This window comes from Rosa chinensis, chromosome 2 (genome assembly GCF_002994745.2).
Source record: "Rosa chinensis cultivar Old Blush chromosome 2, RchiOBHm-V2, whole genome shotgun sequence".
Classification (NCBI taxonomy): domain Eukaryota; kingdom Viridiplantae; phylum Streptophyta; class Magnoliopsida; order Rosales; family Rosaceae; genus Rosa; species Rosa chinensis.
In genome coordinates this window covers 17,066,523-17,085,391 of record NC_037089.1, presented here as the reverse complement: position 1 = coordinate 17,085,391, position 18,869 = coordinate 17,066,523, and the positions used below count along the sequence as shown (strand labels likewise).

Here is an 18,869-nt window from a genome sequence, read left to right as displayed (position 1 = left end):
GGCGTTGCCCAGAAGCTTGCAGCTGCAGGTCCGTCCGCTGCCCAGAACGTGCAACCTCGATCTCCTCCGACCTCGATCGTTGCCCAGAACAGTCCAGGATGCCTCCGACCTCCCTCCTGCAAGCCGCCGTCACCGCCTGGAAGCTGCTGCTGCGTCGACGTCCACACTTTAGCGACAGTGCAGACGTCTGCCTGTGATCGGGCCTCTATATATATATATATATATCATCAAGTGAAATAGTGAATATATGCATGAAAAAAAATTAATTGGGAGCATAAGTCCTCATTGAGCCTTTATTGGGTCCACAAATGCAATTAATTCAGTTGTTCAGGTAGTCGGTTTGGTTTAGTTCAGTGCAATAGATGATAACTTTTTCCTACTAAAAATCAATCACGACACTTATGTTACTTGTTTCTTGACAAGATTGGTGTGCTTTGTTAGTTTGGACAGTTCTACGATTAACAGTTTGATTAATATCACCATGTGTAACTTTTCATAATCTACTTCAAAATGAAAGTGAAACAACCAGACACCAAATCATGAGACTTAACTTATACTTATATCCATTAGTGAAGAAACCGGCCTCTTTAAATGACTTGAAATGTTTTTTCCGGCGTGTATGGGTCCTCGATAAGGGTTTCAAGATACAAGAAAGGACTCCAAACTGTTATGCCCTGGCTTTTGACCTACGTAAGGATCATAATAAGGTATTAAAGGGTGGACTATGGAGATTCAATCATGCTCTAGTTGTGCTTCAGGAATATGATGGGATCACGACTATTGAAGAAGTAGATCTGACCTTACTTTTCTTCTGGGTTCGAATTAGCAACATACCGCGGTTGTTCGAGGAGCCTGACATGATCAGAAACATTGCTTCGATGGCTAGTAAGTTTCTTGAAATAGATGATAAAATTTTTGCAAATGGGGCAAAGTTAGGGTTCATGTTGCACATGACATCTCAAAACCTTTTTTCCTCAAGAAAACCCTAAAGTTTGCTCCTGGGGTTGAAGCTGAAATTTCATATTTTTTTGAGAACCTTGTGGGCAAGTGTGATCTTTGCAATTTGATTTACAATGAGGGAGACTATTGCCCTTTTACTTGGTAGCCATGCTACACCCATTGCATCACGTGGAATGGGTGAACAAAGGAAGGAAATTGCAGGTCCTTCTTTAGGGTTTGCCACTAAAAAATTTGTGGATGGAACCTTCCGATTTTAGGGTGTGCAAACACCTATACAGTCATCTATTTGCAAGTCTCTATTCCAACCCAAGGAAGCAAGTAAAGCACGCAAACCTATCATACTGCGTGATAGAGCCCTAAATCCCACAAAGATTGAGCACCACCCCTTGCTGTTGGCAGTGATTGAAACTTCGGTGACGGAGAGACCAAACCCTGTAACCATCGACCCAAGTGTTTGCATGGAGCTTGAAAAGGAGTCGTTGTCTGAACCAACTAGCAACCCAAAGCCCGAAAGCTCTTGAGGACACAAGTACAAAGGCGCTGATTCAAGGAAAAGACAAAGAAAATAGGGGTGACAAGCGTCATCTACCTCCCTCTCCTACTAAATCTCCCCAAAAACTAAAGATCTTGCTACCGGAGTTATTCAAACTGCTCCTCCCTGATGTACCGGTCAAGAAACAAAAATGCCAATGTTCACAAGTAAGTTCTCTACCAGGTCCTTGGGTATGATTGAAGCTCCTGAAAATATTCTGGTGCCTAAAGATGTGATGCCAACAAGCTCTGAACCTAAGAAGAAAAGAGGAAGGCCTCTAGGATCAAGAAATAAAAATCCCCCAAAGTAAAAGAAGGTTGCTAATGCGCAAGAGACTTGTTTTGCTTATCTCTCCAAACCTCCTAGCCCAAGTATTAAGGGCAAGGAGAAAATTTAACTTTTATTTTCTTTTTGAACTCATCCTAATTACTATGTGTCTACTTTCATAGTTCTTTTGCTCACTTATTCAAAAGTGAGCACTGGTTGTTTAATGAGTGGTGCTAGCATACCACGTCCCAAATTTGTCCAAGATGTGGCAAGGGAAGGTATATATCTGTGCCATTTTTGGCTTGAGATGAATGAAATTGATGTTTTGGTTAAAATATATATATATATATATATATATATATGTCCAATCATAGGCAAACGACCGCAATTGATGCAAAAGTGCCGACGCCGCTCACTGAAGCTTGGGGCGGCTCTGATTCTGTCCTCAGAGACCAGGGACACCCCGAACGTGATCACCATCAAGTTGAGGGCCAACCTGATCGAAGTTGGAGGTCTGCGCTGGAAGTTCAACAGAAACTCTGACCAAACCAATTTCGACTTCGAACTCGTCACCGAGGAGTCCACCGGCAAACAAATTTCGACTTCGATCACGTCCGGGGTATCCCTGGTCTCCGAAGACAGAACCAGAGCCGCCATCGGCATCGCCCAACGCCTCCGTGAGCGACTTCTGCACTTTTGCATCAGTTGCGGACGTCCGCTTCTGATCCTCTATATATATATATTTAGAATTTAATTCTTCGCTTCATAATCAATTAAAAGTTTGAAAAGTAAACCCTGATCTTTACATTCCTCATTCTAAAAAAAATAAACTTTGATATCAAAGTTCATTTGACCAAGAACATTTATATGAATTCATGCGTTCGCATGTACATACGTTGGCTTATAACATCGTTGACATAAGTGATGCAGTAATATAACCTTTTTATTCGTTTGTGAATGATATTGACAATTCCATATTTCCATCGAGGCCTGTACTTTATGAACCAAGTCTCCTCCTAATATTGACAAGCAGTAATAACACGTGCACACAGAGAATCAGAGATGAACTTAAGAATTGTAGTTTTGAGTGTGATTAGTCAATAATTTTTTTTCCCCATCAGTACACAAAAAAATTTAAATAAGTAAAAAAAAAGACTCACACACACACACATAAGCTGATAAGCCCCCATTGAGCCTTTATTGGGTCCGCCATTGTGATTAATTCAGTTGCTTAGGTAGCTTGTTTGGTTCAATTCAGTGCAGTAGTTGATAACTTTTTCATACTAAAAACCGATCACGCAGTGGCGTAGCCAGAAATCTTAGTTAGGAGGGTCAGAATTTAAATAATAATATTAAACAAACATAAACTTCATCAAATAATATAAAATTATAAATCATTATAATACTTAAAAATATTAAGTCTCTCTAAAACAATTACAATTGTCCACGACGATTGCTCATATTTTGAAATCTTTTCATGATGGTTTCATTATCAATACCATCAAATATTTCTTTCTCGATATATGTAATCATGCTGCTATTCATCCACATGTCTCCCATTCGGTTTCGCAAATCACTTTTTATGATCTTCATGGCAGAAAATGCTCTTTCTACAGTGGCAGTTGCAACTGGAAGAATTAGCGTCAATGTTATGAGCAAGTAAACTAATGGATAAACCTTGTCCTTCTGTGTCTCAACCATTTTTTCTCCAAGGTCACTAATTCCTTTCAATTGTGTAAACACACTACTGCTTCGCATATCAGATATATAAGTGTCCAATTCATCTTCAAGAGCCAAGAGAGATACTGCAGAAAAATCTTTAGGATAAAACTGAGCAAGCCGAATCAATTTTTCTTTGCTAAAAGCGGAGAATGAATTAGATGGATTAAGACATGTCATACAGAGAAGTAGCTCGGTAGTAGTCTCTGTAAAATGATCATTTAGCTCTTGAAGTTGCATATCTATGACTGCACAAAATAATTCAACTCGATACCTATGCAGATTAGTGACCTTTGGAGCTCTACGTCGTGATTTTCCTGGAATAAAAGGAACATCATCCATGTTAGGAACATCAATCTCCTGTTTTTCACAAAATGAAACAACTTGACTAAGAAGAGAATCCCATCCATTGTCTCTCATATTTTGCAATTGCTCCTTACACACTTTAACTAAGTTCATTGCATTCACAATATCTTGGTCTCTTCTTTGCAATGCCTGTGATAATTGATTTGTAGTCCCCAACAAAACCTTCATCAAATGCAGACTAAATACAAAGTCGAATGATTCCAATGAGTCTAATAATCTGCTTGCATCTTGTTTCTGATCTGTAGATGATCCATCCTCTTTTATTTCTTCAAGCAATTCAACTAAAGATGGAAATAAGTTGATGATACTAATCAAAGTACCATAATGTGAGCTCCATCTTGTATCACCAGCTCGCTTTAGGGTGGTTTCCTGATTCAAGCCCCTCCCACTTAAAATAGAACCAATATTAAGTTCTTCGATAATCTTGGCGACTTGTTTCTCTCGAAGAGAATCACGACGTTTACATGAGCTTCCAACAACATTCACCAAATTACCAACAAACATGAAGAGATTAGAGATTAAGATATGATTTTTTGCTACAGCCACAATAGCCAGCTGAAGCTGGTGAGCAAAGCAATGAACATAAAAAGCTGACCCATTCTCCTTTAAAATAAGTGCTTTTAGACCATTGAATTCTCCTCTCATATTACTAGCTCCATCATAACCTTGACCACGGAGGCTAGATATGCTTAATCCATTCTCTGAAAAGAATTGATCAATGGCTGTCTTCAGTGATGCAGAAGTAGTATCAGTGACATGTTTAACACCGACAAAACGCTCAATTACTTGTCCTTTGCTCACATATCGCAATACAATTGCCATTTGCTCTTTTCCTGATACATCACGAGACTCGTCAACAAGAATAGAGAATAATGCGTCACCAATGTCACTAATTATGACATTGAGAGTTTCAGTTGCAGCAGCCTTGACAATATCATGTTGAATATCAGGTGATGTTAATTGATGATTTCTTGGAGCATTTTTCAAGACAACCTTTTTTATATCATCAACTTTATCAGAATGCCACTTCAAAAGCTCTCTAAAATTTCCTTGGTTATTTGAATAATCAGATTCATCATGACCACGAAATGGCAATCCTTGTCGTAGTAGAAAACGAGCACAATCAACTGATGCATTCAAACGAGTGTGATAGTTAATCCGATCTTGTTGTGTTTGGTTCACCAAAACTGTATCAACATGCTGTCTTTGATTTAATAAAACTTCACACATTCTTCTAGCATTGTTGTGAGCGCTATTGATCCCTCCAACATGATCTTTAAGCTTGTCTTTTTTCTTCCAATTATTAAACCCCGTACCAACAAATACATCACCACCTGCTTGGTCTCCAATATTTGGTTTAAAAAGATAACAATGCAAACAATATGCAGCATCCTTTTCTATACTATACTCCAACCAACTAGGATGATCCTTAAACCAATTGACATTAAACCTTCGCTTAACACCACTAAATTCTGTTTGAGGAAAATTATAGTTTTTTGGTTGACAAGGACCTTGCAGTAAATAATGTCTTCGCACTCGATCTCGAACATTAGGATGGTACTCTAAAATCGGAGTTCGAAGTCCAGGATCTCCAGGAAGATCTTCTATATTAATCTCATTGACAGAATATTTTGAAGTACCAATATCTTCAGATGCATTATTTGTCCGATGGGATTGAGGGGGTGCCAACTGATTTGTCAAGTTCAATTCTTCAGAATGATGTTCTGAAGTACCATCATTGGATGTGTTTCTTATTTGAGGAGCTTCAGGTGGTGTCAACTGTTCGGTTGCTTTTCTCTTATGATACCTCTCTAAAAAGGCTTTCATATTCCAAATTTTCAATTATGGAGACTTCGCTTGCCGTTCGTAGGGAGAAAATTGAGGGAGACAAAAGACGAGATTATGAAAGGAAACAACTTGAGAGCATGACCACGAGACAAAAAAAAAACTATACAAGGCCAAATATATATAGACATATGTTGGAGAAAACAATAATTGAATAGGAAAATATATTAAAATATATGTAGAATGGGAGATAGAACTCTGTCCAAATTGGGACAGTAATGGGAGAAACCAATCAAGAAGGGATTAGGAATTTAGAAAGATGTATTAAAAAAAATAGGAGAACGTGGGTGACTAGGAGTAGGAGAACTGTGTCCAAGGTTGTTTGGGTAAGGAAACTGTGTCCAAGTTGATGTAATATTTAAATAAACTTTTTTTTTTCCTTGTCAGAAGGGTCAATCAATTGATTAAAATATGATATATATATATATATATATATATATATGTATATGTGATAATGATCAACCAATCATGTTTTAGTTTGGAAAATTGAGAAGGGTCAATTGACCCTTCTGGCCCTACTGTAGCTACGCCCCTGCCCGTAGATGTAAGCATCCTTCTTCACTTGTCAAAGTTTGTCTTGAATTCTAAAGAGCCAAACCGCCCTTTCTATTGAATGTTGTGGGGCATAGGGCTCCAGAACTTTGTCAGATCCATTTTGGAAAAAGAAAATAGGATCGTGGAAATATGAACAAGATTTGTAGCACTCCGCGGGATTAATCTGATTATGTTAATTTTTGTGTTACAAACTAACTCACACGATAATTGGCTAGTCAAATTGCAATGTTAATGTGCAAAAATGCTCACCCTTAAATGATCTACGTACCTTTTGGTACTTCATTTCATACCTAACCTTATGATTGAGATATTTCATGGGATTGTCTCAATCCATTAGCTATTTCATTCCTAGCTATCATCAACTTTCCCAGTTGTAACTTGTAAGTTTGCACTATTAACTAGCATCCAAAACCCTACCTCCAATAATAGAACCAGAAGAAAACACATAAATCTCACACCACGCACCCAAGCAGCCAAGTTCTCGATCATGATCGATCTTTAGGAGAAGGGTCAAATCAAAGACGGCTGGCTCTTGGCTCGAACCACTGGTCACTTAAACTCGAAGATCTTCAACGGAGCTAATAAGCTTGACCCCCTTCATGGCTCTGACCTGTGGAGCCTACTCCATTATATATAACAACCGAGTATGGATATGGACAGATTGACTCGCACTCGACCCCTGACCGCAGTTGGTGCACCATATTGGTGTTCTGCGGTGGCAAAATTATACTATATAGTTTTATTTATAATGTATTAATATGGACCGCAAGCTCATGTTTGGGGGTGTGAATTGACCGATGAGGGTCCGTCACCGTCGGCGTCAAGTTTCAGCAAGTCTGGGAGCTTTTGAAGGCTCTGTGGATCTAAATTCCACGTGGGATTTAGATTTCTTCGTGTACCGACAAATCCCACCATTTCTACAATGCTTCCCGACGGAATTTTACAAATCCCTGGATTTGACATTTCTTTTGTTGACGGCGACTCTGATATTTATATAACATGCTAGAATGTGAATGTGTATTATATACGTTGGAATGCCACATTAGTCTTCTGGGGTCGTTTCTAGGGGTACGTCCTGTCTGACCTCATAGTCCTCAACTCTGCGCACATGCGGATTTGGAGGACTATTAGTTGGACTTGGTTGCTCTGTGTACACTATTAGTGCTTTGAAACTTATCAATATTAGGACGAGACTTCGTAAACTATAGGCCTCAATCGTCATTCACAAACGAATAAAAAGTTTACATTACTTCATCACTTATGTCAACGATGTTATAAGCCAACGTACGTACATGCGAATGCATGAATTCATATAAATGTTCTTGGTCAAATGGACTTCGATATGAAAGTTTATTTTTTTAGAATGTGGTGTAAAGATTAGGGTTTACTTTTCAAACTTTTTAATTGATTATAAACTGAAGAATTAAATTCTAAATTTAAATGATTAGCAAACAATAATGGATATAAGTTGACTCTCATGATTTGGTGTCTGGTTGTTTCACTTTCATTTTGAAGCCCGATTATTAAAAGTTACACATGGTGATGCTCATCAAACAGTTAATCGTAGAACTGTCTAAACTAACAATGGATACCAATTTTGCCAAGAAACAAGTAAAATAGGTGTCGTGATCGCAGGGGCGTAGCTACAGTAGGGCCAGAAGGGTCAATTGACCCTTCTCAATTTTCCAAACTAAAACATGATTGGTTGATCATTATCACATATACATATATATATATATATATATATATATATATCATATTTTAATCAATTGATTGACCCTTCTGACAAGGAAAAAAAAAAGTTTATTTAAATATTACATCAACTTGGACACAGTTTCCTTACCCAAACAACCTTGGACACAGTTCTCCTACTCCTAGTCACCCACGTTCTCCTATTTTTTTAATACATCTTTCTAAATTCCTAATCCCTTCTTGATTGGTTTCTCCCATTACTGTCCCAATTTGGACAGAGTTCTATCTCCCATTCTACATATATTTTAATATATTTTCCTATTCAATTATTGTTTTCTCCAACATATGTCTATATATATTTGGCCTTGTATAGTTTTTTTTTTTGTCTCGTGGTCATGCTCTCAAGTTGTTTCCTTTCATAATCTCGTCTTTTGTCTCCCTCAATTTTCTCCCTACGAACGGCAAGCGAAGTCTCCATAATTGAAAATTTGGAATATGAAAGCCTTTTTAGAGAGGTATCATAAGAGAAAAGCAACCGAACAGTTGACACCACCTGAAGCTCCTCAAATAAGAAACACATCCAATGATGGTACTTCAGAACATCATTCTGAAGAATTGAACTTGACAAATCAGTTGGCACCCCCTCAATCCCATCGGACAAATAATGCATCTGAAGATATTGGTACTTCAAAATATTCTGTCAATGAGATTAATATAGAAGATCTTCCTGGAGATCCTGGACTTCGAACTCCGATTTTAGAGTACCATCCTAATGTTCGAGATCGAGTGCGAAGACATTATTTACTGCAAGGTCCTTGTCAACCAAAAAACTATAATTTTCCTCAAACAGAATTTAGTGGTGTTAAGCGAAGGTTTAATGTCAATTGGTTTAAGGATCATCCTAGTTGGTTGGAGTATAGTATAGAAAAGGATGCTGCATATTGTTTGCATTGTTATCTTTTTAAACCAAATATTGGAGACCAAGCAGGTGGTGATGTATTTGTTGGTACGGGGTTTAATAATTGGAAGAAAAAAGACAAGCTTAAAGATCATGTTGGAGGGATCAATAGCGCTCACAACAATGCTAGAAGAATGTGTGAAGTTTTATTAAATCAAAGACAGCATGTTGATACAGTTTTGGTGAACCAAACACAACAAGATCGGATTAACTATCACACTCGTTTGAATGCATCAGTTGATTGTGCTCGTTTTCTACTACGACAAGGATTGCCATTTCGTGGTCATGATGAATCTGATTATTCAAATAACCAAGGAAATTTTAGAGAGCTTTTGAAGTGGCATTCTGATAAAGTTGATGATATAAAAAGGTTGTCTTGAAAAATGCTCCAAGAAATCATCAATTAACATCACCTGATATTCAACATGATATTGTCAAGGCTGCTGCAACTGAAACTCTCAATGTCATAATTAGTGACATTGGTGACGCATTATTCTCTATTCTTGTTGACGAGTCTCGTGATGTATCAGGAAAAGAGCAAATGGCAATTGTATTGCGATATGTGAGCAAAGGACAAGTAATTGAGCGTTTTGTCGGTGTTAAACATGTCACTGATACTACTTCTGCATCACTGAAGACAGCCATTGATCAATTCTTTTCAGAGAATGGATTAAGCATATCTAGCCTCCGTGGTCAAGGTTATGATGGAGCTAGTAATATGAGAGGAGAATTCAATGGTCTAAAAGCACTTATTTTAAAGGAGAATGGGTCAGCTTTTTATGTTCATTGCTTTGCTCACCAGCTTCAGCTGGCTATTGTGGCTGTAGCAAAAATCATATCTTAATCTCTAATCTCTTCATGTTTGTTGGTAATTTGGTGAATGTTGTTGGAAGCTCATGTAAACGTCGTGATTCTCTTCGAGAGAAACAAGTCGCCAAGATTATCGAAGAACTTAATATTGGTTCTATTTTAAGTGGGAGGGGCTTGAATCAGGAAACCACCCTAAAGCGAGCTGGTGATACAAGATGGAGCTCACATTATGGTACTTTGATTAGTATCATCAACTTATTTCCATCTTTAGTTGAATTGCTTGAAGAAATAAAAGAGGATGGATCATCTACAGATCAGAAACAAGATGCAAGCAGATTATTAGACTCATTGGAATCATTCGACTTTGTATTTAGTCTGCATTTGATGAAGGTTTTGTTGGGGACTACAAATCAATTATCACAGGCATTGCAAAGAAGAGACCAAGATATTGTGAATGCAATGAACTTAGTTAAAGTGTGTAAGGAGCAATTGCAAAATATGAGAGACAATGGATGGGATTCTCTTCTTAGTCAAGTTGTTTCATTTTGTGAAAAACAGGAGATTGATGTTCCTAACATGGATGATGTTCCTTTTATTCCAGGAAAATCACGACGTAGAGCTCCAAAGGTCACTAATCTGCATAGGTATCGAGTTGAATTATTTTGTGCAGTCATAGATATGCAACTTCAAGAGCTAAATGATCATTTTACAGAGACTACTACCGAGCTACTTCTCTGTATGACATGTCTTAATCCATCTAATTCATTCTCCGCTTTTAGCAAAGAAAAATTGATTCGGCTTGCTCAGTTTTATCCTAAAGATTTTTCTGCAGTATCTCTCTTGGCTCTTGAAGATGAATTGGACACTTATATATCTGATATGCGAAGCAGTAGTGTGTTTACACAATTGAAAGGAATTAGTGACCTTGGAGAAAAAATGGTTGAGACACAGAAGGACAAGGTTTATCCATTAGTTTACTTGCTCATAACATTGACGCTAATTCTTCCAGTTGCAACTGCCACTGTAGAAAGAGCATTTTCTGCCATGAAGATCATAAAAAGTGATTTGCGAAACCGAATGGGAGACATGTGGATGAATAGCAGCATGATTACATATATCGAGAAAGAAATATTTGATGGTATTGATAATGAAACCATCATGAAAAGATTTCAAAATATGAGCAATCGTCGTGGACAATTGTAATTGTTTTAGAGAGACTTAATATTTTTAAGTATTATAATGATTTATAATTTTATATTATTTGATGAAGTTTATGTTTGTTTAATATTATTATTTAAATTCTGACCCTCCTAACTAAGATTTCTGGCTACGCCACTGTCTACGGGGTTGTCTCAATTGGACGTTACATCAAGACAATTGCATAAATAAATTTTCAAACAAGATATAGATCGGCCCCAACCCACGAACGACCCATGTATCAATGGACCTGGTGGGTCGGATTACCCGTTGGCTGACCGTCAGGGTACCCAATGTGTTTATGTCAAATGGTTTCAGGGCCACCCCGAGCCGAACCTCTTGATACCCATGCGGCCATGTCTACATCCTTTTCTTTGAAAAAAATTTACACATTACCTGTTGAAGGAAATGACACAGAAGCATATCCTTTAATTTTGATTTGTAAATCCTGATGAAAAATATTATTCACTCATGACTCATTATATGGATTTTTATTTGTTGTAGACTTGTAGGGTGACATTACTTGGTACTCAGTATTGGGTTTATTGGGCCAAACGGTCTGTATTCTGACTCCTAGAAATTTAAAAATTCAAGCTGGGCCACAAATGGCTTCACCTATGCTGCAATGTATTCTTGAACCATAGTATAGAAACTCGATACGCACCCAAAAATCCGATCAGTACACCACTGCTAACAGAAATTGAATAAACTAAAATACAATACCCCAGTTTTAATTAATCACATGTTCAATGGTGGCCATGGATTGTAAAGACATGGTACCATGCGTTTTATTGCTAGTGCAGCATATATATAACATCTGCTAGAAGTATAAAGGCCATTATAATTCCCTAATGAAGTAATCAATACTTAAGAATCCAAGTTGCTATTTCGTATTCATAAACAATAACAACAAAAGCTTGTCTGTAAAGGCTTATAACTTTGTTTTTTGATTGATACACTTCAATAAAGCTCACAGACCCAACAGCAGTGCAATGCCAGGCACGAGTAGGCTGATATAATGATTATAGGGCAATAGGCAACAACAATTGGACCATTTCCTTATCTACAATCTGATTAAAGTTGCAAAATTTAATGGAGTCGGTGAGGGTAGTTGGTATAGTTAATCTCAGCGTTAAAATGATTAGAAGATCAAACTAATGAATCAACCTCAGCAATTAATGATCAGATTCCCAGTTCTACACCATCTAAATTGAGAATCTAGCTAGCTGCAAGAAAGAAATAAGGTTCTTGCTAATACCAACTACAAGCTCAATATAATCATAATCCAACAAATACAATGTAGCATATTACAATTACATAAGTAGCTAGATCTACAAAACACAGCATCACAATCTTAGTCCTGAAGCAACAAGTAGATGCCCAGAAGTAGCTACAACCTCAAACCCTAATACGTACCCAAAAACTTAAACTACTAACACTCAACCGGTCAACCCAACAAACCCAGCTGAAGAACACAAGAGAAAAATTACCAAATGGACCTGCATTTTCAAAGAACACTTCATCTTCTGCAGCGAGTGATCCTAGAGCAGCCTCTGGTGTAAGGATGAACTGGGCCTCTAGCCTTGAAGCAGTTGTTGGTGTAGTAAGACCTCCCGGACCGAGGCGGGCATGGGATCCTATTCGCCGAGAGCGCCCCGTAAGAAATGTAGTACCTCATTCTCCTCCAGAACAGAGATCTACGCCCGTATCCATTCTCTACGTCTATCTCATCCTCATCGTCCTCTTTATCCTCCTCATTCAGTTGTTGATACATCGACATTGCACTAGCCAGGTCCAAATTGTCGGTTACTAGCTTCAAGCTCGCTTCGTCGAGATGGGCCACGGCGGAAGAGCCGTCAGGGCCCAGAACGAGGAAGACGAGGAAGAAGCAAAGGAGGTAGTGGAGTAGAGTTGGAGAAGCCATTGTAGTTGAGAGAGTGAGAGAGAGGAAGAAAGGGGCAATGAGACTAGGGTAAGTTGGTGTTTGGGGTTTTGAACTAAAGCTCGGAAAATCCAAGGCAGATTCTGGGGTTAGAGAGAGACAAAGGGGGCCTGGGGTCACATGCGAGTGGAAGAGGAAGGTGAGGCCAGCTGTGAGCTTCATCAATGTAGCAGTGAAAGCGTGAGTAAGGAAGGTTTTTTTGTGTGGGAGGGTGTAGGTTAAGGGAGATGGATGTCAGTGTGGGATTTGTGTTTGGGATTTTGAGTGGGGTTTGTGGAGAATGGCTGGGTTTGGTTGGTGGAAGTAGTTTTGTGAGCTTGAGGCGCGGGACAGGTAAGTGGTTCCAACAGTCGGGCATATACGACAATGGTGTTGCTGTTACGCGGCTTGTCGTGATATGAGTTGATATGTCGTTTAAAGTTGGTACTAAATTACGGTCTTTTAAAAACATTATTTTCATTCAAAATTTCAAATGAGGTAACAATCATTGATAATTTCATAATTTTCTGTTTGATTATTTCAATCTATTGATTTGACTCCAAAATTGGTGGGTTCGTAACTTTGTTTGACTTTATTTGTAAGACATTAAAGGTTAATGCATTAACATTACACTAAGGCTGTGTTTGTTTCACATATTTTGGGCATCGGGAAATGAATTTCCTGTGTTTGGAAATAACAATGGAAGGGAAAATGCTTCCCAGTGAAAAGGAAAAAGAGGTGGAAAATTATTCCCCCCAACCTACCCAAGATCCACTTTCCCAATGGAAAGGAAAATGATTCCTTTCCTTTCCACAAACCAAACAGAGCGTAAAGGAGTTGGCCATTTTAGCGTTACTAAAGTTTGGTTAGTGAGATATATGTGGGATGAGTTGTAAAACTTGGATATTAGCAGGGTCGGATCCTCATTGACTTTGTGAGCCTTGACTATCACTTTATACTAGTTGTGAGTTTATTAGTGTTATCAAAGCTTTGCCTTGTTATTCTAAAAAAAAAAAAGCTTTGCCTTGTTAGAATGGTATCAAAATGCAGTCAACCTCGTCGAGTGTCTAAGAGACTAGGCCATGGTTCTGACTTCTGACAACGACTTCTATCACATGCGAGAAATGACACCACTCCTTTGGGCAGTGGATCCCATAGGCGTGTGTACTGTGTAGCTAGTGCATTCCATACAATAAAAGCTTCCGTTGAAAGGTTTAGATACCCTAAAGCCCTAGTTGAAATGAACCTCGTGGGCTTCTCTAAACATGAGTGACCTTATTTCAGAATTTTGTTGGATCGAGAGCCATATCATTTGGAAAGTGGGCTTCTCCCATGTAAATTTTGGCCCATGCATATCACCTGTGCCATCATAATGTTTATCGTGGGCTTTTCTAGACATGAGTGACCTTGTTTCAGAATTTTGTTGGATCAAGAGCCACATAATTTGGAAAGTGGGCTTCCATGACCCATGTAAATATTGGCCCATGCATATCACCTGTGCCATCATAATGCTTCTTTATTACCATCGTTGGTTCAGCACATAGTTAACCTAATCTCGCTGAAAACTACTGTGGATGATCAGAGGATCCACAGCCTACTAGTACTGACATTAGAGTTAATAAGATCGACAAACAAGTGCAAAAGAAGCTTGTGGTTCACTTTATTTCTTGATTATTGCCGTTGTTAATCTAAAGAAGCCGAAAATGTGGATAGAGCGGATGTTTTTGAGCATACATTCATAATTTCATAGTGTTAGTAATAATTTATGTCACTAGACCAAATGGTTGTTAAATGATTATAATTTTTGTTTTCTCAAATCAATCAAAACTGTTTCATGAACTGATAGTAGAAATCATTTTGGAATTTACCAACTCTTGCTTTCAATGTTTTCTGACCCAACAACAAAGAAAATTTTCTACAGACAATTTCGCTGATGTGCCAATAATTAAGGTTTGCCTTTGGATTCCTCTTGTTTTTGTTTTTGACTTGTGTATAAACGTTTTAGGCTGACATTGACGTATGCATCTATTTATATTTCGGTTAACCGTTTCATGCTTATCTGCACCGTGACTTTATCAATATGAACACAGGTACTGGAGCCAGTATGCCATAGACTCCATTACAGCTCCAGATTAGCATGATTTCAACAAAGAGAAGCGGTCCATTCTCTCATTGTTTTTATTATCACAGTACGTTTCTTCTCCTTCACTGTACGGAAGAGTAGCAAAAACCAACAGATTTAACACAAGCACAATGTAAGTATTCGTAACTTTAGAAGTAACGCAAATTTAATCTCACATCCAAGGCCAGAGTTCGAAAGAAAAAAGCCATATATGACCGCATTCATTTTTTCACTCCATTATTTTTTAGTGAAATGAAATTTGACTAAAACGGTCTTCAATCTTTTAGGGCTACGAATGTATACGATGAAATGATGCTGTTTGTTTTAGTGGACGGTGTATGAAATGCCTCGAGGAGACTTCACTTGCTTATCCTCACCGACCTCACGTTGGTACATGTAATAATGACAAATTTCTCACTCCGCCACTATTCAAACTACAACTCCCTCTCAAACAGATGAAACAAATGCTCCATAATGTTCGGAACCTACAAGGCTAATCGATAGAGAAGGGTAGCTAGCCAGCTAGCTAGCTATCAATCCCAAGCAAAGTGAAAAAATTAATGACCTCGATGACATTTCCACCGCCAACCGTGTAATCTGCAATGCAGGATTGACTCTGCTGCCACATTCACCAAAAGGTGCAACTCCAAAAAGCGACTCTGCGATCGATTTCGTACTTGGCAAGCTCCACACAGTTGAATTTCGAGGGCTCAATTAGATTCCTCTCACTGCCTAGTTTCAACTTTCAACTAATACGGTCTTCAATCTCTTCTGTTGCTTTCAGTTTCTTCATCATCAATAGGCACGAAAAAGGTTTCCCTTAGCTGTAATGTTAAAATGAAACGTAAAAGCCAGACAATCCGAAAGGCTCTCAGTGCTGCAGTACCTATCGGCCTGTGCAGTGTAGGTGCAAGTAAATTTAAAGTTGCGGGTAAATTTCATATTAGACAGAAGAGAGTGATAGCAACTACAGAATCGGGACCACTCTCTGAGCAATCTTATTATCTTGCTCCAGATTCTTTGCAGAAGTTGATAACTTGATATGATATGATATGATATTGATAACAATTAATTTCTGTTTCCCATCTGTCCAGTCTTTTATAATCTTATATATAGTTTCTGATAGATCCCAATCAGACAAGGTAAAAATCTTAACTTCTGTTTTATAGTTAATCCTTTACCCTAGAGGCGTATCCGAGATTTCAAGTCCAAGGTGAACCATAAAAATAGGTGGCTCGACATCATTTGGATTGATACTAGTGTATCCAGACGAAAAATTGTTCCCAAGATGCTTTTTATTTGTTTATATATTTTTTTTAACAAATGATAAAATTATTGTAGGGTTTCTGATTATGGACTCCAGAATTCCCAGAAAGACTTTCTTTATAGTATAAGTCTGGTTTAGTTGCCTCATTTCATATGTATCTGGTCGAGTGTAACCTATATTTACTCCTCCTTTTGTCACTTACCTTTCTTCTGTGTCAGATTAAATTTACTGATCTTAATGACTTACTATGTTCATATAAACTGAAAAGGGATTTCTCAGTGTAAAGTTTTGTTGCTATTTGTTAACAAGGAAGACATTTATGTATAGCCAGTGGCCAAATTTAGAAAAAGTGAAAGGGAAGAAGCTGTACTTGTTTGGGGTCAGCAATCAACACATCACCGTCATCTCCTAATCCACCTAGGAAGGTGTGCCAATGGAGCAGTGAAAGATTACCAAACAGCCACAGTGACCACCAGGATAGCACAACCCTAAGGCAGAATAATATTTAGGAGTAGGTCCCAACTCACTTCACCATCTCAGTGACGCCACTGGCAGCGACATGTGTTCCGCCGGAATATTTCTCCTTATCCCACCGGTGACAGTCCACTAAATTTGTCGGTTAACTAATATTGGACGTGTTTGGATGGTAGGATAGCAACACTAGTCATTGGCGTATTTCAAGAGGTGCTGATGATGAATCGGTGATAATGTGTTCGGATAAATTGCTTCGAAAAGATCAAGAACAATGTTGATTAGACGGAAAAAACAAGCTATTTTATGAGCTTCTACATCTTGTTCCGAAGAAGAAAAACACATGAATGTGGCTACAAACTTTAACCGTTACAATGCTGTTAATAATTGTTTCATCTTCCAAAACACTCTTGTACAAGTAGTCTGTCATAAGTCTGATATCTTAAACAGCTAAACTTCTGGGAGGGGTTATATTATTTTTTCTGACACATTTCATGTGACTGTGGGGGAACCCAAGCTGATGGATCTTTTTGTTTTCCAGAAAGTAAAATTTTCAGGCAATTAAAGCAAAGACCTTTCAGTCAAAGAGGGATCATACAGTTCATGCACCTTTATTCAATTAGTGGAAAACTCTTCAAAAGTTCAAACCATATACCCCCTTAATCAAACGTAACAAACTCTTGCAACATCATTGACCATTGGTTCACCAGAACTATCACATCCAATGGTTGATCTTCAATTCATTGAGATAGCCCTACATGATGGGCGGTCTCTATCACATACATGAATGCATTCATCAATGAATTTGAGAAAGAGTTTTCTATGGGTTTCTTAGGGCCGGGATAAATAAAATATTGGGCCCTCAAGTTGGCTCTATATAAAGTCCTTATTCCACTTACAAGAGAAGCTTAGCCTTGCTGGGTTAATCATACTCACTTTCACTCACTATTATATTCACTTTGTTTCAACTTTTCTCCACATCTCTCTCTCCTTATCCCTGCACTGCAAGTCCCTGCATATACATCTCATTCTCAACCAACCCTAATCTCTCAGCTCAGCTCCCCCATACCTCTGTTTCTCCCACTTCCTATTTCTCTGTGTCTCTCTTTCAATATATAGAAGAGCCTGGGTAGCCAGCCATGGATATTGACATGCTTAAATCATCATCAGCTGGTCATGATCTCCATCATCCTCATCACCACATGGACATGATGACAATGATGATGCAGCAGAGTCCTGAGTTCTACCATAACACTCCTCCCACATTTTCTGAGATAGATTTCACTTGGGGATCATCAATTACCCCCAACAACATTGGAACCATAGTACCACAACCCATGTTCCATAACCCAACTTCACCCTCACAATCACAGCCCACATTGCTAAATCCAAACCCTTCATCCTCTTCGGTCTCATTCCTTAGCGGTGCTAATCCAATCCATTCCAATCCAATCAAACAGGCAGCGGCTGCTGCTGGTGCACTGTCAATTCCCGGTACTAATTCATATGAAAAGCGAAGCTCAATGGCTGCAATGAGGGAGATGATCTTTAGGATTGCGGCAATGCAGCCGATTCAGATAGACCCCGAAGCAGTGAAGCCGCCGAAGAGGAGGAATGTGAAGATTTCGAAAGATCCACAGAGCGTGGCAGCGAGGCATAGGAGGGAGAGGATCAGCGAGAGGATTAGGATCCTGCAGAGGCTTGTTCCGGGTGGGACTAAAATGGATACGGCTTCGATGCTAGACGAGGCTATACATTATGTGAAGTTCTTGAAGAAGCAGGTGCAGACTTTAGAAAGAGCTGGAGCTGATAGACCAGTTGGTGTTGGTTTCATAGGGCCTCAGTTGGGGAATGTGAATTACTCAGCTGGGTCTATGCAAATGCTTAGATGATGTTGATTTTCTATTTGTATCATTGACTCATTTGTGTATGTTAATTTGATCCATCTGAGGGCATGTAGAGAAGTTGATTAATTGTACTTGTTACTTATTGATTCCTAATGCTACTTTTTCAGAAGGATTTCAATGTATGCATGATTTCATAAGTTGCATTGGCAGAATGTACATCCATGCAAACACTATTCAGAAATATCCCAACTTCAACATCAAAACGTAATATTTGCCAAAAAATAAATAAATAAAAAATAAATGAAAACAATAAAGTGAATCCTGGACAAATTGTGGTCCG

General features: G+C 38.5%; 4 protein-coding genes across 4 annotated transcripts; 2 read left to right on the top strand and 2 right to left on the bottom strand.

The window, feature by feature from the left end:
* Window positions 1–2,204: 2,204 nt before the first annotated feature.
* LOC112183811 (zinc finger MYM-type protein 1-like) lies at window positions 2,205–5,671 on the bottom strand. Its single transcript, XM_024322144.2, has 2 exons — window positions 3,259–5,671; window positions 2,205–2,488 (listed from the first exon to the last, which is right to left on the bottom strand). The coding sequence occupies exons 1-2, from the start codon at window positions 5,669–5,671 to the stop codon at window positions 2,205–2,207; spliced, it is 2,697 nt and encodes an 898-aa protein (XP_024177912.2).
* A 4,081-nt stretch (window positions 5,672–9,752) lies between these two features.
* On the top strand, window positions 9,753–10,907 carry LOC112183810. The gene has a single exon (XM_024322143.1). It carries the CDS (start codon window positions 9,753–9,755, stop codon window positions 10,905–10,907), a length of 1,155 nt encoding a protein of 384 aa, XP_024177911.1.
* Window positions 10,908–12,138: 1,231 nt separating this feature from the next.
* Window positions 12,139–12,969, bottom strand: LOC112188915 (protein RALF-like 34). Its single transcript, XM_024328154.2, has one exon. The coding sequence runs from the start codon at window positions 12,823–12,825 to the stop codon at window positions 12,421–12,423; it is 405 nt and encodes a 134-aa protein (XP_024183922.1). The 5' UTR covers window positions 12,826–12,969; the 3' UTR covers window positions 12,139–12,420.
* Window positions 12,970–17,619: 4,650 nt separating this feature from the next.
* Window positions 17,620–18,574, top strand: LOC112191009 (transcription factor HEC2). Its single transcript, XM_024330536.2, has one exon. The coding sequence runs from the start codon at window positions 17,822–17,824 to the stop codon at window positions 18,572–18,574; it is 753 nt and encodes a 250-aa protein (XP_024186304.1). The 5' UTR covers window positions 17,620–17,821.
* The last annotated feature ends 295 nt before the right edge of the window (window positions 18,575–18,869 follow it).